General features: G+C 50.5%; 1 protein-coding gene across 2 annotated transcripts in view; it reads right to left on the bottom strand.

The window, feature by feature from the left end:
• The window catches only part of PACSIN2 (protein kinase C and casein kinase substrate in neurons 2), a 139,531-nt gene that overhangs the window by 17,004 nt on the left and 97,626 nt on the right, over positions 1–24,901 (bottom strand). For both annotated transcript variants that reach the window (XM_033865896.2, XM_033865897.2), the window contains exons 2-5: positions 23,318–23,456; positions 5,850–6,006; positions 3,598–3,833; positions 1,280–1,435 (exon numbers count right to left, since the gene is read on the bottom strand). In XM_033865896.2, the coding sequence (XP_033721787.1) occupies positions 1,280–1,435; positions 3,598–3,833; positions 5,850–6,006; positions 23,318–23,377 (609 nt within the window). In that variant the 5' untranslated portion in view covers positions 23,378–23,456. The remainder of the gene's footprint in view (positions 1–1,279; positions 1,436–3,597; positions 3,834–5,849; positions 6,007–23,317; positions 23,457–24,901) is intronic.

Genomic DNA, 24,901 nt, shown 5'->3' with positions numbered 1-24,901 from the left:
CAGGCCCTGGGTTTGCTCTGCCAGTGTATCAGTTTGGTGGAGTCTGTTCTGAGTGGCTGGAAAACATGAAAGGCATGCATCACTCTCTCTTTCACACACACACATCTGGGTACGGAGATGCCTCATCTCTTCTCTAGGCACTTTCCTGGGCACCCAATTCCTTGTGTACCTGATGAAGGCAGCCCCTAGAGTCCCCCCAGCCTGTGTTCCTTGAGTCCAGGTGCCCCCCCCACTCAGCAGGCGGTCCCAGGTTCCTCACCTGATCCCACGGAGGAGGCCCCCAGGCTGCTCCACAACCCCAGATTCCTGGCTCAGGCCCAGTCTTAGAGACAGGCGTGGAGGGATTCTCCCCGAGGGATTCTGACACTCGCTCTGAGCAATGAACCCCCGTCTCCCACCCTCCTTGCTATGCGAGGACAGAGCACTGGAGAGGGCACGGGCTCTCCCACGCTCACATCACTGGGTGGCACCTGACTGAACCTCTCCGAGGTTCCTCCGTTTCCTACGTCACAAAACAGAGATGACACCACCTAATTCCCTGGGGCTCAGTGATGCTCATCTGAGGCCTGAAAAGGTGGGCAGGTAGTAACACATCAGCTTGGGACTCCTGTTTCCCCTTTCGGGGTCACGACCTATTCCTGAAGCACACCTCCCCTCTAACATCACCTCTTTCTCCAAATCCAGGCTGGGACTCTCTTCCGTGAACACTGCAGCAGGGCAGGCCCTTGACAGGGGCAGTCTCCGGCCGCCCAGCCCTTAGAACAGAGCAAAGGAGGAGGGTGGGGCTGGGGGCCAAGCTGGGAGCCGAGGACACAGGCCCAGAGCCTTGCTCACGTCAACCCTCCCCTCCCAGGCTCTCGAACCTTCTCCCGGTGGCTCCCTGCCGCAACATCCCAAGCACCTTACTTTTCCTGCGTTGCAAGGCCGTCTGGTCCTCATAACCCTCTGAACCAGTGCACCCATCAGCTCCCCGCTGCTGACATCCACAACTCGTGTCCTGCACAAGCTCTTCCCTCCCACTGCCCCACTGCCCTGTCCCCCACGCACAGGAGTCACCCGTTGCCCCTGCCTGCCCAGAACTCGGGTCTGCCCTGGCCCTGAGGTGGGCACTAATGGCTCTGGTAAGGTAAGGCGTGACCTCGAGGGCAGGAATGTGTTTCATTGAGGCAGCCGTCTGTCCGAGCATCCGACCAAGCAGCGACAAAGGTACACTGCATGCCAGATGTGTGAACGGGTGAGGCGTGTGCTCTCAATATGTAAAGAAAAGTGCACAATTTACCTTAAGAACATCTTGCTTGCATTTTTCTACTTTGTCTTGCAATTTCTTAAGCTGTTCAGGGTTGAGGGACGGGTCCGCTTTGCTGTTGGTCTCTCGTGATATTGCCAGCTTCTCCTCTTTGCACGCCGCGTGGTAGGCTTTCTTTGCTGCTTCCACCTACAGGGAGAATGAGTTCCTGAACACCACGTTTAAAGTTCAAAATCCTCGCTAGAGGTTACACAGACTGTGGGAAGTGCTTGTGCTCTCAAGAGGAGAGGAAAGAGCAGGTACAAAGCTGTATATTCAGTATTAATTACAACAAGTAAAACAGAGGAGTTCATTCAGCAACTATTGATGGAGCGCCTGCTTTGCTGTCAGGAAACATGTAGGCAATAGGGGTACAGTGCCAGTCAAAGAGCCTGGGCTCTCATGGAGCTTACCGTCTAGCTGGGAGAGGCAACCCCAAGAAACAGTTCAAGTACAGAGTAAACTAGAAGGTGGCAAGTGCCAAGGAGGAGAATAAAGCAGGGAGGAGAGGCAGGTGCACTGGGTGGGTCTGGGCTGGCAGAGTGGTACATGGAACGGTTAGAGAAAACCACGCACATGACATGGAGCAAGAATGTGATGGAGGTGTGGATCTGAGGCAAGAGCCGGCAGGCAGCTGGAAACCCAACGCAAGAGGAGTGTAATGCTGGGAGCAGGGTTATGGGCACACTCCACACGCACACACGTATATATAGAGATATGGATGTGTGTGTATATATGTAATTTAATAGACACTTCTTACTTGAGCCAAAGTCACAGACTTCATTCTAGAGAAGAAAGATGAGTTTGTAACCACTGCCTCATGAGGGAGATAGTGTCATTACAAATGGGACCAGAGACAAGAAGGAAGAGAAAGGAGACGTGACAAAAGCCAAGGCACAGAGCAGAGAAGGGAAGTCCGTTGCTACAACCTGAAGACGGAGGTCTGTTCCGGGTGATTCTGAGAAGGAGGAAGGCAGTGCAGCTCCTGAGAAAAGCCAGTGGCAGGAGTAGGGTTGGAGGGAAGTGGCATGTCCACCCTGAGCCTGGGCAGACCAGGCTGCAGGTCCTCGTGTGCTGAAGGCTGGGGGGTAGGTATGACAGCCTCCAGCAAGCCAAGGCTGGGTGAGACTCAATGGTTTCCATTTGCTACTTTTACAAAAATGAATATCAGTATCATTGCAAATTTGAGAGAAAAACCCATACAAGAGAAAGAACAATTTAAAATTATCCTTTTTACTAGTCCAAATGGACTTTTAAGTCTCTGTAATAGACAATTTCCCAGGGCTGTGGGAGGCACCGTTAGTGGTTAAGAGCTAGGGTTTTCCATCTAGGATATTACTTACTAGCTCCTGAGTGCTACCAACAGGTCTTCTGAAACTGTGCTATTCAAAATGTAGTCCTTAGACCAGTGGGCGTGGCATCACTTGGGAGATCATTAGAACTGAGCATTAATAGGCCCCACTTTTTTTTTTTGATGGTGCCACGTGGCATGCGGGATCTTAGTTCCCCGACCAGGGATCGAACCCAGGTCCTCATCAATGTAAGCACGGAGTCCTAACCACTGGACCACCAGGAAAGTCCCATAGGCCCCACTTCGGACCTACTGAATCATTATATCTGGAGGTGGGGCCTGGGAATCTGGGTTTTAGCAAGCTTGCTTAAATTTAAGAAGCACTGTTCTACAATAGTTTAACCTCAGATAACCTTTGGCAACTGTGGATTTAATTTTTTTTAACTTTTGTTTTTTGAAGTATAGTTGATTTACAATGTTGTTCCAATCTCTGTTGTACAGCAAAGTGACTCAGTTTTACACAGATACACGTTATTTTTTTAATATTCTTTTCCATTATGGTTTACCCCAGGAGACTGGATATAGTTCCCTCTGCTATACAGTAGGACCTTGGTGTTTATCCATTCTAAATGTAATAGTTTGCATCGATTTAATATTCTTGATAGACCAGAAGGTTCATGACATGGAGTTATTGGGGGAAAAAAAAAGGAGACAGAGAGTTTGGGTTTTGAGCTCTACACCCTGTGTGTGGTTCTCATCCTGTTTCCAAGACTGGGAAATGGGTTGATACGGATTATGTAAAGGAGGCACATAAAGCACTCAGAGTCTTGAACATGGGTAAACGTTAGGCACCACAGGCTTCGGGCCTGAGCGCGGGCCTTTGGCTACCAGCTGCAGCATTCTGTGCCTAAAGCTGAGGCAGGAACCCCTGGGAGTGCAGGAGGGGGCGCTGCAGGTGGGAGGTCTGGCCAGCGAGAAGCAGGCTGTGGGGGCCAGGCAGGGGCCTGCAGGAGAGATGCACCTCTTTCAGCTTCTTGGCCCAGGGCTTCTGTGCCTTCCGAAAGCCATCTTCGGCTTCTTTGGTCTCCTTAAAACCTCCCATCATTTGCTTGTGAAAGGCCTCCTTCTGCCAGTTCTTGATCTTCTCGAAGTCCTCATTCATCAGCGAAGCCTTCACCTCCAGGTGCAGCTCGCTCACCTTCTCTGCCTCGGACATGACGGCCACCCAGGCCTTCTCCACCGTCCCGTACTGAGGCCCTGGCACAGGAGAGAAGCTGGTGGGTTACTCGGCACTGTGGGGCCCAGACAGGCCCTGGGGGAGGGGATTTCCTCTGTTAACCTCCCTCAGCTGTTGGGATGGGGTTTTAGGCCGGCAGGCTGGCTGCCCGGCTGAGAGGTTTCCTTTTGGTTGTTTCAGATATTTTTCTCTCAGCGCTGTTCCTTTTTCAGTTCCTGGGATGAAGAAAGAATAAGGAACTGAAGCTGGATCTGTTATTTTGTTAGGGAAACTGGGGGATTACACACATTTCCTTTCCGTAAAGTCACTGAGCTCTTGAAAAACTCAAGTTTCCTCATCTTGGAAGTTTTGATTTGCTTAAGGTTGGCTAGAGAAGCAGGGCCTTCTGGAATGAGCTGACCTCTCTGCCAGGCCACTCGGAGCCCACCCGCACTGGCTCCTGCTGGCCCCTGGCTCCCCCTCCACTGGACCACACGTTCTCCCAAGGCCCATTCATTCCATGCAGAGCAGGACCCTGGGAACTGCTTGTTGAATGAAGGACTGTCTCCTCAGCAGAATGGAAGCCCTGTCCTGGGGGAGGAGAGGAGGAGACAGGAATGTACTCTGGCCCAGACAGAATTCTCTAGATAGCACTGTGGGGGTGCCTGGGTCACCCCACTCACTGTTCTCAGGAAGAAAACTCCTAATGTGGCCCGTCATTTTGTTGAGTGAGGTGATGGAGGGAGAGATGGGCTATGACAGAAGCTGAGGACGGAAATGGGAAGACCCAGCACCTGCCCTCAAGGCGCTCCCGGGGGTCAATGACTGTTGGAGCTGGGTAATGACACAGAGACGTGTGGTGTGTGGGTGAGTGTGTGCGGGTGGGTGAGTGTGTGTGTGTGTGCGTGTGCGTGTACGAATAAACATAGAACATTAGCCCCTCTGAACCTCTAATCCCTCATGTCTACAAAACGAGCAGCTCCCTGTCCTGCCTAGGTCTTGTGGCAGGATCCACAAAGTGAGCGGGCAAGAGTGCTTTATGAACCTCAGGTTCTGAATCAACAGAATGGACGGCGCTGACAGCTGGATCCTGAAAGAGGGGATTCAGGCAGGTGGAAATAAAATAACAACAGCTACTGCTTCCTGAAGGAGCTGGCTCATTCCCAGTCACTCCTCACCCAAGCATGGCTACCCCACTCCCTGGCACCCACTCTGTACCATGGCACTGTGCTAAGCTCCACAGAAAACCCGTTTCAGCAACAGGTGAAACACAGGCAGCTGGTCTAGACCCAACTGAAGTCGCCTGGGGGTCCCTCGCCCTAGCCTGGTTTCCCGTGGTCGGCTCCCCTGAGGACAGTTAGTCATGGTGGAAGAGTCTGCCCCAAAACATACCCTGAGAAACCCCCGCTAACCCACTTCTGTCCCAGGAAATCCTGTAATCAATCGAGCTCCCCCTCTACCGCTGGGAAGTGCATTCTGAGCACAATCCATATCCACAGCAGCGTTGTCACCAAGCTCTAGAATCTTCTGAGTTTTTGCTAGGGAGGGAGGGGAGGCAAAGCCTGCATCATACGACACCTGTAGTTATTCCTGTTAAAATTCAGTATTAGAAAGCCTGCCAGATGTCACCATCTAGTCTTATCTGACTTACTACTTGGCCAAGCTTACAAATAAACAGCCTGAGTGTCAGAAACCACGGTGCTTGAGCAGCAAGGCCTTTGACTGGATAGGAGCCTACTCAAGGCTGGGCCCTGAAGGAGCTGCTCCTTGTTAACTCGGCAAGAGCAGCACGTCCTCTGGACAACAAGCTGCCACGGGAGTCTTGGATGCTGTTCGAGAACAGGAGTCCTGTGTCCCCAGGAAAGGGGAGGAAAGCTCATGCAGGCTATGCTGCTGGTGACGAATCACAGCCCCCCGAAACTGTGAGACAAACTCCTGCCCCTATCTTCCAAGAGAGGAAACTGGCTCAGAAAGGGTTGACAATTTGCCCTGGGCGCCTGGAGCTGAGACGCCCTGGGCGCCTGGGGCTGAGACGCCCCGTGCGGTGGCCTCCCTACCCTTGTCCACAAGCTGCCTCCAGCGCCGGGCCCACTCGGTGAGCTGCTGCGCATACGCCTTCTCGATGCGTGCCCGCTCGTGCAGGCAGTTCATGAGGTCGCTGCACAGGCGGTGGCCATCCTCGATCCGCTTCACGGTCCGCTTGTAGTTCCCGACCTAGGAAACAGAGTCCCGCTGTGAGGCCTGGGGCCGCGGCTGCAGAAACGGCTTCCACGCCAGCCCGGCTCTTGGGTGCTCATGCCCCACTCCTGTTTCAAAGGCACCCTGCATTGCTACATGACCAGCTCCCCGTTTTTATCACTAGCAGAAACACGCAAAACAGTGATTCGGAGCTTCTCAATGTCCATGCGGCCGGCGTCCCTGCTCTGACCCGTGGTTCAGGGAGGGAGACAGGTCAGAGTGGGAAGGGCTCTGATGTGGGGAAGCGAGCGGCTGAGGGCACCCAGAGGGCATCTCACGCAGCTTCCCAGAGTGGGTAATGTCTAACTAGAAAGATGAAAAACAACAAAAACAGAAAAATAATTTTTTAGTAACTCAGATTAAAATGATTTTATAATTAACGTTATAGACTCTTGGCTAAAGGCCTTTTGAGCATTACTGGAATAAGCAGGTTTCAGGTGCCTACTGCTGAGATGTCACCACATGCTACCTTATTATTACTTCCCAATTAGAGCAACAAACACTATTTCCCACTTTCTGAGCACATGCCAGGCACCACAGTAGGTGTTTTACACCCCAAAAATTGCCACTGCCCTAATGAGTAGGAATAACTGTCCCCATCTTAAGATGAGGAAACCAAGGCTCAGGGAAGTTACATTGTTTTCTAAGATCCCATAGTCGCAGTCCTAGAGGCTGGGCTGCAGCTGAAAGCAGGTTTTCAAATGGTTCCAGGTAGGAGTCTCGATGGCAAAGCTCACACTCTTATCTGCTTTGACGAGAGCCAAGGTGAGGCTTAATTACTTTATCTCACATATGAGAGGAGAGTTAGCTTATCTAAATTATAAATAATAAAAGAGTAATTGAAAAGAGTAATTGAGAAAATATTAGCGGCTAATTTGGAGAGAAAAATCCAAGTGTTCCATATGTTCCATTCATTGACCTGCTGATTAGAAAGGATACCATGTAGCTGACACTGGAGCACTTGGAGGAAATATGACAGAAAAATGATCGACTGTATTTTCAACCCTTTCCTCCCAACTGTCTTCAAAAACTGTAGTCACCTTTTTGTCAGTTTTTCCGTTTCTAAATGTCTCTGCCTGGCTAATCACTCTCATATTTCATCTCCATTTAGAGTCAATCTGGAAGCTCCTGGAGAACATGGAGGACTAGTTCCCACTTCTACAGAAAAGGGTACAGTCCTCTCTCTGCCACGTAGCCTGTTTAACCCTGACTTATGAACAGTTCAAACTGCCTGAGTCCCTCCCATCTTGTGCTGAGTTAGCCAGGTGAAGAAGAGGCTACAGTGGAGTGGCAGGAAGACCTTGCAAAGAGACAGAACACATGGAGATGGGCATCGGGAGAAAAGGGGACTGTGGTCCCTCCAGGAAGGGCTGTCCCTGAGGCCAGAGCTCTGGACAGGCTGAGATGACCCCACTCCCATGGGAACAGCGAGGATCCCTGGAAGGCAGGTAGTCTGGGTGGGCTTCTCCAGAGGTCTGGTATGATTTCCAGCAGTCTTGCTGAAGTGCACAAACAGCTCTCAGGCCCCACGATCAGTCATCGTTTCCTCCACAGACCCCTCCCTCCCAGGCGTGGCCGGGCTGCTACCCCCAGCAAGGAGAGCAGGTCAGCAGCTCACCAAAACACAGAAGGTGAACCTGAGTTTTCAACTCCATCCTTCAGCAGCCCCTTTTTAGGAAGGAGAAAGCAAGCATTTCACAACCAATTAGAAGTGACATCACATGTTCACTTCCCTTAAAATAGGGCCTTACTGTCATTTTCAAATTTACAGCAGGATGAAAAAAATAACCAACAAAACACAACTCAGTATTGCTGAGCTGGTGGCAAGAAGAGCTAAGATAATCACAGCTCAATACAGACTTGACAGCCGACAGGAAACCACGATGTAGATCTGGTTTTCATCCCACTGTTACCAATAATATTCATACTGGCAATCAATATTAAAATATGTTGGCTCTTCAGAAACCTGCCTGCCTGATTTTCAAAACCCTTGTAAAAAGATTTAGGGAAAAGAAAAGGGTATTTCTTAACAAGGTACACATTGGTACAGCCCATCAACACGTACCATAGATACTGTTCTTATTTATTTATTTGCTTCATTTATTTATTTAACATCTTTATTGGAGTATAATTGCTTTACAATGGTGTGTTAGTTTCTGCTTTATAACAAAGTGAATCAGCTATACATATACATATATCCCCATATCTCCTCCCTCTTGCGTCCCCCACCCTCCCTATCCCACCCCTCTAGGTGGTCACAAAGCACCGACCTGATCTCCCTGTGCTATGCGGCTGCTTCCCACTAGCTATCTATTTTACATTTGGTAGTGTATATATGTCCATGCCACTCTCACTTCGTCCCAGCTTACCCTTCCCCCTCCCCGTGTCCTCAAGTCCATTCTCTATGTCTGCATCTCTATTCCTGCCCTGCCTCTAGGTTCTTCAGAACCACTTTTTTTTTTAGATTCCATATATATATGTGTTAGCATACAGTATTTATTTTTCTCTTTCTGGCTTACTTCACTCTGTATGACGGACTCTAGGTCCATCCACCTCACGACAAATAGATACTGTTCTTATTTATTTATTTATTTACATCTTTATTGGAGTATAATTGCTTTACAATGGTGTGTTAGTTTCTGCTTTATAACAAAGTGAATCAGTTATACATATAGATATGTTCCCATATCTCTTCCCTCTTTCATCTCCCTCCCTCGATACTGTTCATATTTAAATGACAACTCTTGAAATCTGAAAAGCAGCAAGGAATACGAAGGTTGTTCCTGGAAGCACGTGTTTTAGGTTTAAATGCCGGGGCCAAGGGGAAAGGGGAGTGCTCGTGACAACAGGCACTGAGATGCTCCAGCAACATCGGCCTTGCTGTCCTTTGCTCAGTGAAAGGCTACATATGGGCTTGTGACAGACCATCACTTCAGCCCACACGTGGGGACACTCATCAGGTTTCACTGTTTCCATCTCCATAAACCACACAGCAGCAGAGCACTGTGGATTTCCCACTCGATGAGCAGGGCGCTGACGGTCATCCTAACAGCAGAGCCACTGTGTGTTTCTAAAATAAGACACAGTCAACATAAAATAAAAATCACCCTTTACAGGTATAAACTTAGATGAGTTCAGATGAATGTATACTGTGTATAACCATCACCATATCAAGGGACAGAATACTTCTACCTCGCCACAGAGTTCCCTTGCACCCTCTTGCAGTCAATCTTCTCCCACACAGCCCCTGGCAACCACTAATCTGATTTTTGTCCCGTTTTCACGATGTCCAGGATAAGTAGAATCACACTGTATGCAGCCTGGCTTTTGTGACAGGCTCCGTCACTTACCACAGTGCTTTCGAGACCGATCCACGTTGTTGCCTGTACCAGTAGTTCACTCCATTTTATTGCTAAGTTGGACACACCACAATTTGTTTACCCTTTCATCCTGTTTAAGGACATTTGGATTGTTTTTGGTTTGGGGCAATTATAAATAAAGAAGATATCAACAATTCCTATAGGTCTTTGTGTGGACATATGTCTTCATTTCTCTTGGGTAAATACCTAGAAGTGGAATTGCTATATGGTAAGTGTATGTCTAACTTTATAAGACAAAGTGGCTGGACCACTTTGTATTCCCATCAGCAGTGTATGAGAGTTTTAATTGCTCTGCATTCTCACTAGCACTTGGTATTATCAGGTTTTTAAAAAAAATTATTTTAGCCATTTAGTATGTAGCAACATCTCATTGTGATTTTAATTGCATTTTCTTAGTGTCTAATGATACTGGGCATCTTTTCTTGTTCCTATTTGCCATCCATGTGTCTTCTTTGGTAGAGTGTGTTCTCTTTTTTAAAATTGAGGTATAATGACTGTTTTGTAAAATGCAAGAAAAATTAATTTCAAATATATGATAAACTGATAATACATTAAAGTCAGGACATACATGGTTAGCTATTTCTGCTCTATCAGTTTTGTAATTAAAAAGCTTCTCTCTTGCTTCTCAAAATACTAGCTTGTTTTGAGATGGCCAAATGACAGATAACTTTAGGTAGGAATTGAAAATAAACAAGCTCTCTTCCAATCCTGATTATCAATTGATTTGTTCATAAAATGCCCATTTTAGAAACTAGGTCTGAAGCCATCTATGTTCCTAACTTCCTCTAGATTCAGACTCACCCCCTCAGATACCAAGGTGCTAAAGACAGATGTTCAACATGCAAGTGCCTGGGTGCAAGGGGGGGATACCCCTACTCTCCCCTCAGGAACCCACCTGGCCGAAGGAAGGGTGAGGGGTGGGGCAGGTATACTAGAGGCAACAACCAGACTGAATTTTCAAGGACAAGTGGACGGATTAAAGGTGAGGTGAGGGAAATGATTCCTGGCAGAGACAATGTTGGCAAAATGAAGAAGGTGTGACAGCATGGAGACCTGGCTCCGGGAGAAGTCCACCAGGAAAAGAACGTGGACCACAGAATGCAGGGGGTGACTAGAGACTGAGCTGGGCACTGGGTACAGCAAGTGGTGTGCGAGGTGGGGTCAGTCAGACGGTGAAAAATCTTGAGGGTCAGGCCTTCATCCGAAAGGGTGCTGTGCTCAGGGAACGGTGGGGTTCAGGAAGGTGAAGCCCCTGGAGGGGAGGTATGAGTAGCCTGCTGACTCTGGGGCACAGCAGTGGGGAGGAGAGCAGGAAAGCAGGAAAAAGGAAGTGCGCTGTCCTCCAGGTGGCACATGGGGGCGGCACAGAGGTAGCAGAATCCCAACTTCCAGGCACCTCAGGGTTGCGGGGGGAGGGGGGGTTCCTGCAGGCTGGACCTATCAGGCGGAGAGAGCGGAGTCCTCCTCCTTTCCAGAGTCCTCCAGAAACCAGTCTCCTGCCTCCCTCCACCCAATCACCAAAAGGCCTGCCTTAGGCTCACCAGGAGCCCGACCGGTCCTGCCGTCCTCCCGGGAATCTGGGTCGCCCTACCCCCTTCTACCCTCAGTGCCCTTCACCTGGGCCCAGAGGCCCCTTGCTGCCTGCCATCCTCCCGGCTGCCTGTGAGTCTGGCTCTCATCATTCCTCTGGCTTTCCTCTGCCCCAGGCCCTGAGAATCCAGCGTCACACAAGTCTTGGTTTCAGTCAGCTAAGACGAGTCTGGGGCTGGAGTTGCAGACATCCCCTGGCAGAAACTGCGTAATCAGGAATCAGAGCAGAGACAGTGGGCTCTGCCTAAAAACCAGCGGGTTTATAATTACAGGGGTGCTGGAAAGGACTGTTCAAACAGGTCGCACCAGTTCCTCATTTATCCTCTGGGTGTAAACAGTCTGGAACTGCCTTTCACAAGGACACTGGAGAATGTTTCCTTCTCCGACTTTACAGCCTACTTACCTTGGCCAACTCCATTCTGTGGAACACAGTGGCCAAAGGCAACAGGAAAGCTGGAGGGTCTCCGCAGGTCAGTGGGACCCCTGGGATCCCAGGTGGATGAGAGGGAGTGCGAATGCGGACGTGCAGCTCCTCCCACCTGTTGGCCCCAGTGCCAGCTCAGTTACCATTACCTGTGTGAACTGCGGGCTCAGGTCAGAGGACCTATAGGGTCATCTCACGTACATCTTCCATGTTATTCCTTTTACCCTTCTCTTTGGTCGGTGACCATCGAGCCCATCTCGCAGACAAATTGCGTGATTACAACCAAAGTCCCAGGGTAACCAGTGGCCCAAGTGAGAAGTGAACCAGGCAGGAACACCCAGAGCTCACGCTCTCCCGCCCTGTGCTGCCTTGGCCCTGAGGCATGAACCTCTTCCCTCCAGTGGCTCATCTCAACATCACAAAGAATCCCTGTGGACTTTGGATGTCCCCAGGAACCCCAGTGAGCTTCTGGCTGTCTCACTGCTGACTTGATGCACAACACAGATGGTGCTCCTAGGCCTGCGGCCCGGACCACCCTGCCCTCCCCCAGCCAGCCCCTCTGCCCATGCCACCCCCAGACGGCCTCACTGCCCACCGTCCTGGGCCTGGGCAGACCAGAGCCCGCAGCACACAGACACCACCCCCACATGCCTTCCGATGGTGCCGCAGCACCTTTGTCTTTCTTCACCGCTCTTTCTCAACTGCCTTCCACTCACTGCGTCTCGTCAGGCACTCAATAAAAATGTGAAAGGTAAAACCATAAAGCGACTCGAAGAAAATGTCGGCAAATATCTTTGTGACTTAGGGCAGGGCAGGATTCCTTAAACAAAATTTCAAAAGTAAAAGCCATAAGGTTACGCACACACACATCCGTGTGTGTGTGTGTGTGTGTGTGTGCGCGCGCGCGCGTGTGTGCGTGTCCAAATAAATTTTATTACTTCAAAAATTATGGATTTCTCTTCAGAAACCAATATCATGGACAAAGCTAACAGATTCAAATACTGTCTACTAATCTGTCTAAATTGTCCAAATTGACAAGGGACTAAAATCTGGAATATCCCAGGAAATCCTACATATCAACATGAAAGAGACACCCCCGGGGAACACGGGCAAAGGTATGAAGTGGTAACTTCAGAGAGAAGTGGAAGTCCATGGGGCTAAAGGCCTGAGTGAGATGCTCACACTGTGGGACTGCCCATGAGAGCAGCAAGGTAGCTCTTTACCTGTACAGACTGGCACACTGTAGAGAGCGGGAAATGCCAAGTGTGGGGCGGAGCTGGGCACACAGGACCGCTTCTGAATACAATGGCGGAAACCAGCCTGGGGCAAGCCTGTGACAGCCAGGCAGTAATTAAGTCACTAAGCATACACATGCCCTAGGAGGACCCAGCCACATGGCTCCGGAGTTTTATCCCCATAGATATGTTGGCTCAGGTCACAGGGCACGTAGGGGTCGGTCTCCTCCTTGGGGAAAGCATGGGTGAATGTGGGGGGCACCCCAGTGTGGCAGCAAGAAGAAAGTGCAGGACTGTGTAGACACCGCAATGGAACAGACCTCACACACAGTGCAGAGAGGAGAAAAAGAAACAGAACGGCAGGGCACAGGATGCCTTGATGCAAATTAAAAATAGCTGCACGTGAAGCAAGGGTACAGTTTACAACACATGCTCACAAAAGCCATAATATTAGAAAGGGGGAGGGATTAGGTGCCAAAAGCAGGGAAAGAAATGGAGAAGGAGGTGGTGCTGAACGAGTCCCGTCCTACCTGCCCCAGTTTCAGCTCTCTGCTAAGGCTCAGCTGGTCTTCCCCACAGAGGCTACCCTGACACCGCCTGCCATCCCTGCCGGACCACCAAGGGGGCGGGCCTGGATCGCCTGCACTAGCAGACAGGCGACACCAATTCCCCACCACGGGGTCCTGCTGGCTGGTCCACTTGGGGGCCACGAGGGCCCTTCCAAACACTGTCCCCATGCCCCACAGTCGTAGCTTGTTCCACATGGGTCACAAGTGTGCATGTTAGCCTCCCTGCCCCAGCTGGACTGCAAACCTCTTGGTAACAGGCGCCGCACACAGAGTTTTTCCATCAGTGGCAGCATCATAATAGAGCACACCTACCCTTTGCCAGGCAGAGTGCTCACAGCTCTACATGCAACCTCATTTAATCCTGTGATGATCCCAGGCAGGAGGATTTTACAGAATAGGAAACAGGTTTGAAGAGGCAAAGTCACCCATAATCATGCAGCCAAAAGGAGGCAGACCCCACCTTCTAGAACCTTCCTCAGGCTGAGAATAGAGAGCATGTAGAATGAAGACTTAACGGGTCCATATCAGGTGATGTGTATGTTTCCAACCAGCCCTGCAGGTTCCAGGAAAGGCCACAGAGTTCAAGACTGTGACGCAGTATATGAACCCCACTCCTGAATCCCCCTGATTCCTCTTGGTGCCGGTGAGGCTCATGCCAGGACCCCCAAACCTGTAAACTACTAAGACCGCTTGACAAACATGACCTTGATTTTACTCTCAGAACGCTCATGCTCTTTAACCTGTGACTCTGAAGTCCCAAGCACCAGAGCTGCTCCCTCTACACCCTGGAGAGGCAGGTCCAAGAGTGAGCCAGCTGTGCCAAGCTGACTGGACAAGAAAGAAAAGCCACTGGTGGTGCCCTTCCAGGCACGTGCACACAGTCAGAGACCAACATTCTGTCCAAAGCTGCTACAGTATGCCCAGAGGCTCCAGGAGCTTCTCAATCAGCCTGAAAGATAAGGATGAAAGACAAGCCTGAAGAGGTGGCCATCAGCCCCTGGCCCTCTCTGATGAGGCCACCTTCCCTCTACCCCTGCTCACGAGGGGAGCAGCAAAGAGCTGGTCCTGCCCTGAAAGAAATGACCAGGTCTCTCTGCCTGCGCTTCTATCCCTTCAGTTGTACGGTGGATTCTGTGAGGATGTATGCACTGGTAAGTTCACAGCATTGGGTGGGTTTCTTCCCAGTCAGATGTGCTCTTAGCGTGGGGCAGCCATCACTTGACAAGACCTGCCATTTCCTTTTTTTTGCGGTACGCGGGCCTCTCACTGTTGTGGCGGAGCACAGGCTCCGGACACGCAGGCTCAGCGGCCATGGCTCACGGGCCCAGCCGCTCCGCGGCATGTGGGGTCTTCCTGGACCGGGGCACGAACCCGTGTCCCCTGCATCGGCAGGCAGTCTCTCAACCACTGCACCACCAGGGAAGCCCCAAGACCTGCCATTTCTTCATCTTATCCCTCCAGACACAAAATGAAGAGAAGGGACAGGATTAGGTGACCTCCAAGAGACCTCCACAATTCCAGGTATCTGGCTGGCTACATGGCTGGCGACCTCCCGAAGCACTCCCAACTCTCAGTTTTTGAGGGTCTGGCAACAGCCTCTTGCCACTCACAAATACGGGGTGAACACCTACTGCGTGCCAAGGACTATGAAAGGGACTAGGGATGCAATGGTGAACAAACTGTCATCATCCCTACCTTTGTGGGACTTCGGTCAAGTAACAGTTACAGACGGTGGCAATTCCTGGAAGGAACACTCCAGGAGATTGGGACTGCCTGGAGGAAACGATGTTTGAGGTAAGAGCCAAGGGACCTCTGGGGCAAGGCCACTTTCTGAAGGCTTGAGGCAGCATGTTGAGGCCCACAGAGCATGAGCTATACGCGCTGCCACCCCCTCCATGAAGGTACCCCCTCCCCAGCAGCTCATCCCTCCCTGTTACTTTTGCCGCGATGTCTGCTGTCACATGCAAAATGTGGTAACACACGGGTTTTGAGGGCAAGGACTGTGCCTTTATTCTTCTCCATCCACCATGCCAGGCACACAGAGGGCACCCTGTAATATCTTCTCAATGCCCAAATGATGCTGGGAGCAGAGATTCCGTTCCATGTAGACAGGAGGGGACTGAGAAGTTGCTGAGTGCCCAGCTAGAGGCACAGGCAATGAAGTAAGTCACGATCCTTTATTTATTGAGTTCTTAATCCAATGAGTCCCTTGAGCTCTCCCCACAAAAGCTAAAAAGGATCACCTCTCAGCACATCATCAGATATTAACTCCACAGATGACAAGTGAGCAACTAACACTTTTGCCAAGCACAAACCAGCAGGAGAGCCTCGCAGTTCCTTCATTGCACTTGCATGGCTTTCAGTGAAATTCCAGTTCCCAGTCAGTTTATCTCCACGTCCCGCCATGTCCAGGGAGGCCGAGACGGCTGCAGGACTGGGCCTTTCAGTGCCACTACTTCCCCACCTGCATTCCCTGCAGAGTGCACAGCAGAGGCCATATCCGTACACACCAGCAGGGCCTCCCGTCTCAGGCACCCTTCTTCAATCCATCCCAACCCCTACTCTGAACCTCCCTTTCCAAAAAAGGGGTCACAATCGATCTTAAGGTTGTAAAATCTGTGATGTGCTTGAAAGGACCAAGGAGTAAGGCGTATCCTTGGGGAACCATGAACTCGTTGCCTTGCTCTCAAACTGTGCTCTGGCAGTCCTCGTTTCTACAGGATTCCACTTCCAGTTCTCCAACCTACCTTCCAGCTCACCCACCATCTGGGCTCCCAATTTGTCCTGCACTGGAACAGAAGGTCTAGGATCTCCTCACTTCAGTGCTCCCCTGAACCTGACTCACCGGGCTCCCCATACTGGAAACAGGGTAATGCAGTTTACCTGGCAGGGCCCCAAGAGCGTTAGACATCAAGGCTCCTTGCTGGCCTGCTGCTGCTGCTGTTTACGTACAGCCTCAGTTTCCAGCCACCTTGAGCCTGACCTGTGTGCTGACCCAAACTAGTCCTGTCACTGCCTCGGGCCTCAGTCCCAACTCCTGGTTTTCAGATCTCATCCCCAACACTTACCAGCCCTATCCCCTGTTCCTAGAATTTGTATTCATCAAGTAGGAGGGTGAAGAAATTGTGGCTCATCACCCTTGCTGTTTGAGAGTTTTAAAGCACAAATCCCAAACTTCAACAATGTTAAAAATAACTGCATTATCAATCTTTAATCTAAATGTTCAAAATGACAAGCTGAAAAATGGATGAAATGGAAAGTGAGAAATTCCAGTTCTCAGATCTAACTCAAAGCAGAACAGACAATAACATACAGAGGAAGGATGTGTTTAAACAAAGTTATTTTAGACCTGAACTCCTCCTCAAGACTGGTCAGCCAGGCTCACCGTGCTCTGCCCTCTCGGCACACGTTGCTCAGATGTCAGGATAAAGGCCCAGCGACGCCTGGGGACTTGTTCCTGAGCACAGCACATGCCCCACCTGTGAGCCACCACCCCGAAGACCCTGCCCTGGAGCGCCCAGTCTCCCCGGCATGAGGGTACGTGCACACACTCATGCTTCAGCCAGGCGTCCGGGAAGCAGCCTGAGCATACGGCTGCCTGGTGACCAGGTCGCTGCCCCCTCTTATTCCCCCTCATGCTCCAGTAGGTGCTGCATGAGTGGCACCTCCTCGCTCTAAGGGCTGCCGCCAACCCTGACGGTGAGATAAGTTCCGGCTCTGTTAAGTAAGGGCTCACTGAAGACCAAGCCGCTTTTGGCAGAAACTCTAACAGTGAAAGGAGGCAGGGATGGTTAGAGAGGTTTCTGAAATCGGTGAACCCCCCGGGGTAAAAAGCCAAAAGACCTAGTGTGGAAATCATCAGATTGGAAAAGTGGGAATAAATAGCACTTCCTCCAGGGAGCACCCCGCTTCCACCATGTCCACCCCCTCCCCAGCTTGCTGCTTCCACAGCACCCCGTCCCTCCCCCTGCTCCCTGGTTGAACTTCCTGACTCCCGTTAAAAAAGAAAACCCTCCGCCACAGGACACGAGCGCCTCCGCCCCATCGCCATGCCTGGGTCCTCAGCACCAGGCCCACCGTCCACACCCACACATTGGTATAAAGGTGTCTCAGTGCAGCCAGGCCACCACAGGCTAACTGAGCGCCCAAGACTTCTCCAGTTCTAAAAGCATGCATTTCTATTTGTTACTGAGTAGAAATGGAAAATGTTTTCTCCTACAGGGCTTACAAAAGTTACTTTGACATCACTGAAATCAAGAGGGAAAATAAAAATCTATCTTCAGAGAATAAGCTTGACAGCAAAACATCTTGAGTGTTTGAGTCTCTCAAGGCCAGAGCTGAGCAGCTCGCTAGCTGGCATCTAGAACAACGGCATTTAGGCAGGGGAGGGGCAAGCCTGCATGGACCAGGTGAAAGGCCACCTGATTCGCCCGTCTTTGCCTGTCTCCACGGGTGCGGCGCTCACACGTGAAGAGGTGACGCTTTGAGACCACTCGGGCTCGGAGCCATTCGGACCCTGGCGCTGCGGGTATTATCTATAATTCTCACAACCATCCTGGGAAGTAGGAATTAGCAATGCCATGTTCGCGCCTAGGACAGTGAGCAGGTTACTTCTCTTCCCTGAGTCCTCAGGGTCACACACTAAGAAACGCTGGCACCAGGCCTGAACCCAGACAGGACGCTACTTCCTCACGCCGAAGCAGAGGCATTTAAGTACGTGGCAGTCACTGCAAAGGAATACCTCTCTACTATAAGGAGCTCCCAGGAAGCTGAGAGCAGAGGCAGGAGAGCAGTTCTAGAGAGCAGGTGCTTGGGCCCAAATCCCAGCTCCACCCACTGCTAGCACCATCAAACCACCCGAGCCTCAGCTGCCCCACCTGTAAAGTGGAGCTCACAATCGCAGAGGCAGTCGAGAGGACTGAGCGCCCCCACGTAAAGCAGAGTAGGTGCCTGGCACAGAGCAAGTGTGCAATAAATGCTAGCCGCTATCACTGGTTTTCATTGCTAAACTTCTTGTTGTGGGTTAACATTCCCACAGAGAGTACCCAGACCATAGCACAGAGCTTATGGGCACACAGCTCCATGACTTGGCAGTGCGTACACACCCATGCATGGGGTACAAGGGGCAGCGAAAGTCACTGCTCTCCTGGAGCCACCGATGACACAGCACAGTCCACGCGCTCAGGAGGGAGGGCCCTCTTCCACATCCTCACAGCATTTGCCAGATGTAAAAGGCACTTTTGTCTGTTTATTAATGCTGCACCTTCAAGGCCTAGAATAGGACCTGGCACATGGTGGGTGCTCTGTAGGTGTTTACTGAAATAATGATTTCTGTTCAGTATTATGGCTATTTGCATACGTATTTTAATTCCAAATATTTGTTTGTAAGCTTCTTATGAGCAGGGCATATCTTATTACCCAGCATCAAACCTTATCCTTTCTCTGATTCACTTGTACATTCAATCAACAATCATTTAGTGTGTCAAGCACTGTGCTAAGTATCAGATTCCCAGGGAAGAATCACGTCTTTGCCCCTAGGGAGTTCACAGCCTAGAGGGAGAAGCAAATGGTACAGCATGCTAGGCAGGCAGGAAGGCTGCCTAGGCCTGCCAGGGAGGACCAGGGAAGGTTGCCCGGAGGAGGGGCTCCCCGGGAAAGAAATGGAGGTCAGGCTGGAGAAAGGACCACCGCCCTCAGCCCCTACCCTCCCAGGCAGGGAGACAGCTCTTGGTGGATAGGAGCCTGGGGGGCTCTGCTTGACTGGAGCCCAGGGCAGAGCTCCTTAGGAAGGGCCAGGTGTCCAGCAGCTGCCAGCACATGCTCAAGTCTTAGGCATGCTAAAGAGTGCGGTTTTACTTGGAAGGTGATGCAGAAAAGTGAAGCTTCCTACCCGGGGCAGGGAGTTGCACAGGTTTGCTTTTCTGGATGGGCTACCCTGGTTGCAGGGTAGAGAACAGATGGAACATGGCACAGGGGAGGCTAGTGCCCTAATGCTTGGTCATGGTTCAACAAATACTAGTTTTCTTGAAAGAATGAATTAATGGTTCTATTTAGAAACTTTAGTGAAATAAAGGTAAGCCACCAGCCTGCTGGGAGCTATGTCCAAGTGCTGTGGAATAGTGATAAGGCTGACACACGCACAGCAAGGCTGCCATGCAGAGAAGTCCATCCAGATCTGTGTATGTGGGAGGTGGCTGGAGAACACATGGAATGGACAACTGCTGCTGAGAGGCAAGGTGACAGTTATTTTCATACACCTCGTGCTTCCACTCACGGCACCCACCCAACCGCCCATGACTGCCCGCCACTAAAAATGTTGGCTCTGGGGTCCCAAGACTGTGCACTCATTTTGGGACCCCAGGACTTAGCCCAGGGCCTGGATCGTGGCAGGTGCCAAATAAGGCTTTATGGAATCCATGAACAGGGGGCAGCAGCATCTTCTAAATATGTTACCTACAAAATTGGTCTAAAAGGATGGGAAAAGTACACACCATTTTACACGGATGGCTTTCCAGACAAAATACTGATGCACATGGAGATGTTCTCATTGATGTGCTGTGTCCACAGTGCTTGAGTCTGAGAGGACTCTGCAGGGAGAGCCTTCTCTGAAGGAGACGGCAAATACTAGTCATGTGCCAACTCTTTAGGGCTAACATTCCCAGAACATTTTACAGCAAGATATTTATGTCCTCTTCATCTCCAAAATATCCTTCTCCTCAAAGGCTCCTTGTGCCCACAGAGAGTGCAGTACAGGCCAGCCCCAGTCTGGCTTCAGCCGGGGAGATCTGAGCTCTAATTGCACGTACCACTGACAGCTGAACAGAGATCCTGCCTCAGGGATGAGGCAGATGCAGGGCCCAGTTCCTGAAATCAGCAGTCTGCCCTCCCAGCCTGGCCTCAGGAGCCCTCAGAGATTCAGGCTGCAGCCCTCAGGCCTGCTGGGGCCAAACCCGCTGTCGTGTTCCCAGAGCCTATGAAGGGCAGAGGGGGGCCAGGCTTCCTAGGAAGCACTGGTAACACTTGAAAAGCACCATGGCCTGCAGCCTAGGCTCTCTCTGTACCCCAGCCCCCAGAGCCAAAGAGGAGACCCAGAAAGAGGGCCTGGAAGTGAAGGACGCGGGGGACACCTGCAGGCTCCCCGCACGAGCCAGGACTTGCCAGAAGCGACCGAGCCACCCATGCCCCACTGGGGAGCCTGTGCGCAGGATGTGCCAGCCTCCAACTTCAGCCAACTGGTGGCTAAAGGAGTCATCCTCTTGGGGAACCACCTCCCCTAGGCCTCAACCTACCTAATCCCACATGACTTCTCACCTCCAAAACAGACCCTTGGCTCCAAAGAGATCAAGATCCTCAGCCCTCTGCAAGGCCATGCTCATTCCAACCTCCAGACATTGCTCTGGCCTAGAATGCTGTCCCTGCTCCCAACTCATAGCCCAGCCCCACCCATCCCACGTATCTTCTCTGGTGATGCCAGCAGCAGACCCCTCTCCTCTGAACGCCATGACACTGAGAAGCAGAGCTGTGGCTTGGCCTCATTGCCCTCACTCTCCATGGAGGCCACCATCCTTTCTCCTCCCAATACCTTCACTGTGGGAATCAGATATCCACCCCTCTTCTCTTCTGAATCGTTTACTACGGTGTTGGGGATACAGAAAGTGTCCCCTCCAAATGCCCACTAAATACTTCTGGCTGATATTATGTCCCTGTGGGTAATCTCTCCTCCCAAGATCACTACTTGTTCACTCATTCATCTAGCAAACATCTGAGTGCTTAGTAAGTACTGATCCTGCCTATCTTCCATGCTACCTTTCCTGCTCCCCACCCTAGGGGGAGCCCTACCTCCCCCTTGCACCCCAGCAAATTCTACAGCACCTCAAACAATGATCTGTCTCCTCCCTCTGGGAGCTTACTTCCAAATGTCACAGCCAAAGGCTCCCGGAGGGCAGGGCCATGTCCCTCCTGTGCAGGCACACAGCCAGCATGCAGAAGATGGTTCTGGAATGACCCACTTCAGTTAGCACCTTTTGGTGGGAAGGAGTAAAATTAAGCACAAAAGACTTTTCCACCTCGAGACCGCAAGGCTTTCTTTAGATTGTACAGCTCTGTGGGTCACACCAGTGAGAAGCGGCCTTCCATGGGAAAGAGGGAACTTGCTGGCAGCTTGGAGATGTGCACCTGGCAACGTGCGCCTAAGTCGCTCAGAGACGAGCAGGGCCGGTTCAGCCTGAGCCATCCAGGGCACACCCATCAGAGGAGGAGGGCGGCACTGCTGATTTATATGAGATGAAGAGTAATTTCAGGGACAGCATCACAAGATGAGCAGAGCCTGAAGAATCCTTAGGATTCTTCATACAAGAGATGTTCTTGTCTACTGACATCGCAGTTAAGAATTTAACAGGGTGCCTAAGGGTTTACATCAATGACAGGACTTGTTCAAGCTACTTTACTTAATATATGCTGACAATACACACTGGCAACTTTCACCTACCTTTTTCTTTTTTTTTTTTTTGCGGTACACGGGCCTCTCACTGTCGTGGCCCCTCCCGCTGCGGAGTACAGGCTCCGGACGCGCAGGCTCAGCAGCCATGGCTCACGGGCCCAGCCGCTCCGCGGCATGTGGGATCCTACCGGACCGGGGCACGAACCCACGTCCCCTGCATCGGCAGGCAGACTCCCAACCACTGCGCCACCAGGGAAGCCCTTGAGTCCATCTTTTTAAAACTTGGGCTCCTGTGATCACTTGTCTCTGTTAGACTAAAATATCAAATGGAGGGCTTCCCTGGTGGCGCAGTGGTTAAGAATCCGCCTGCCAATGCAGGGGACATGGGTTTGAGCCCTGGTCCAGGAAGATCTCACATGCCGCAGAGCAATTAAGCCCACGCGCCACAGCTACTAAGCCTGCGCTCTAGAGCCTGTGAGCCACAACTACTGAAGCTTGTGCACCTAGAGCCCATGCTCCGCAACAAGAGAAGCCACCACAATGAGAAGCCCGTGCATCGCAACGAAGAGTAGCCCCTGCTCACCGCAACTAGAGAACGCCCGTGCGCACCAATGAAGACCCAAAGCAGCCAAAAATAAATAAAATAAATAAATTTATAATATCAGATGGTATTTGATGTCAGACAAAATTATACACCTAATTAATCTAAGTTCATAGAACTAATGTGTTTTAGTTTCCAGCAAACCCAGGGCCTCACCCTCATCTTTTGCAGCACTTGAGCTTTTTGTAACAGGAAAGCACCCACATGGCGCCGATGTCTCTATTCTTATTTCATCCTGGCAACCTCCCTCGAAGACCAGTATCATTTTCCCTCTTAGAGATGAAAACCCTGAAGCTCAGATTAGTCAAGCGACTTGCCCAAGGTCACACAGACAACTAGTAATGGCACAGCTCGGATCAGAACCCAGATCTTTCCAACTACAGAGCCAGTGCTCTTTCCACTAAGCCCACAGCTGCGGAGAAGGTTCCGGGGGTTTTGCCATATGAACGAAGTTTTATCAAACATGGACTTTGCTTTAACCAGCAGGCAGGAAGTAAGTGGGGTTCAGGAAGAGTAACCTCCAAAAAAAAAACCATACACACCACAAAATAATCTGATTAGGAAAGGAATTCCTCATGGGCACAGACTAACAAGAAGATGCTCCAGCAAGCTCAAGGGTAGTGTGTTCAGTCCTCTGGCCACCTGCCTGTACTGTCCAACATGATGTCACATCACCGCCGTCCATTTTTCCATACAAAACTCAAAAGTAATGCCGCTTCTCAGGCCAAGCCCGGTAATTAGTGTACGTCACACCAAGTCATACCAAGGCTAAACGTGGAAAGGAAGCTCTGAGAATGGACAAATTGACAAGACCTTAATTAACACCTCTAACCTCTCTCATTAATCCAACTCTCCTAACAAGGTAAGTTTACCACCTTCACTGAGAGCTAAGCCATACCTGCTGCCACCTAGATCTGACCACAAATGCCTGGCTGGTTTCGGGGTATGTTCATCTCATCCCCCAAATCCCAGCCACAAAAGAGGGAGGGGGTGTCAGACACGATTGGCTTGGTCTCTGTATTCATCCAGAAGAAATCATGGGCATTACCTCCCAGAAGCTGTCGCTGGACACTTCGACTCCAACGGAATCATCATAAGTGACAGACATCTCTTCAAAGGGTGAGGGAGCAGCAGGGAATGCTTAAATTCAGAGGTCAGCTTCAGATGCTCAAAATCCGTAGACAAACCTATAAAAGAAAAACATATCATTGTGGTTTTAAATTCCCAAGGTAAGAAAGCAAGCCACCTCCATTTCACAACTTCCATTTCCATTACTGCCTTCAGTACAGAGCAGTCCAAAATGTCTCCTTTTGGTGGGAGAAAGTCAATGAACTCTAAACTGGGCACTGACATACACGTGTGTGTTATATGCATGTGTGTGTATTTCACAGTAGCAAGTAAACCTTTCAACATCTTACCTGAGGAGCTCAAAGAGCTTTCTGCAAACAGTCCCTGTGCTTAAATCAACAGACTGATAACCTTAATTGGCCTCATCCTTTGGAGAAGGGGACAGAGAACATGTGAGGAGAACACGCCAAAGCAGAGTCCCTGCATCTCGGGGCTCACTCTGTTCCAGCCTGTCCTACCCATCCGACAGGACTAGGACCTGGGGTAAAATGTGAGTGGAAATAACCCACCTTCGACACCTGACTCCACTCTCCACAGAGTTTCCACCAGGCTTTGCTTGTGTTGGGTGCTGTCTCCCCCTTTCCATGACTGGCTCATTTCAGCCACTGATGCCCCAATTCAGACCAGTTTATTCTGACACAGTCTGTGTGAGGGTCAGTTAGAAAGAGTAAAGTTCTAAATCCAAGCAAGGATAACAGGGTGATTATTTCCCTTGCCAGAGGGAAGAAGTTGAAGGACCCCCCGCTATATTCACAAGCACAAATCACGTTGATGGAATGACTCGTCCACAACCAGATGAGATTCCCTGACTTCCTGGTGAAAAAGTGATTCCACCCTCCCTTATATATCACCCTGCATTCAGACCACACAGCCAGAGATCTGAAACTTTCCTAACTGCCGCAGTCAGGAGTCCAAAGCCTCAGCTTAGCCAGAGGAGGGAGAAGGTAGGGCAGGGTAGGCAGAGTGATCTACATTGTTACACTTACAAGGTGCAAGACTTTGCTTTGTTCTAGGTACTTTCCCACATGTTATCCTACTTAATCCTCGTGATTCCCTGTGAGACAGTCTAGAAGCGGAGTAAGGAATACCAGCTGCCTGGGCTCTAATCCCAGACCCATTACTCACTAGCTGGGCAACAGTGGGCAAGGTGCCTAACCTCTCTGTGCCTCAGTGGCCTTATCTGTAAAAGAGACAATACTGCAAGGAATTACTGTGAGGGTAAAAATGCAGCAGGACATACAGGGGTGAACAGTACGTGGTCTCCAGTAAGTGCTATGTAGTAAATGATAATGTAATTATTATTAGATAGTAATTATTATCACTATCATTACTTTTATCTCTACTTTACAGCTCAGAAAACTGATGCTAAGGGAGGCTAAGTAACTTGTCCACGGTCACCCAAGCAACGAATGGTGGAGACCAGCAGGACACCAACTGTGCCTGTTTGTTAAGGTGATGTTCTCTCTATCATACCAAGATGTTTTCTAAAAATGGTCTCAAATTT

Source organism: Tursiops truncatus, chromosome 11 (genome assembly GCF_011762595.2).
Source record: "Tursiops truncatus isolate mTurTru1 chromosome 11, mTurTru1.mat.Y, whole genome shotgun sequence".
NCBI classification, from domain to species: domain Eukaryota; kingdom Metazoa; phylum Chordata; class Mammalia; order Artiodactyla; family Delphinidae; genus Tursiops; species Tursiops truncatus.
This window is presented reverse-complemented; position numbering and strand designations above follow the sequence as displayed.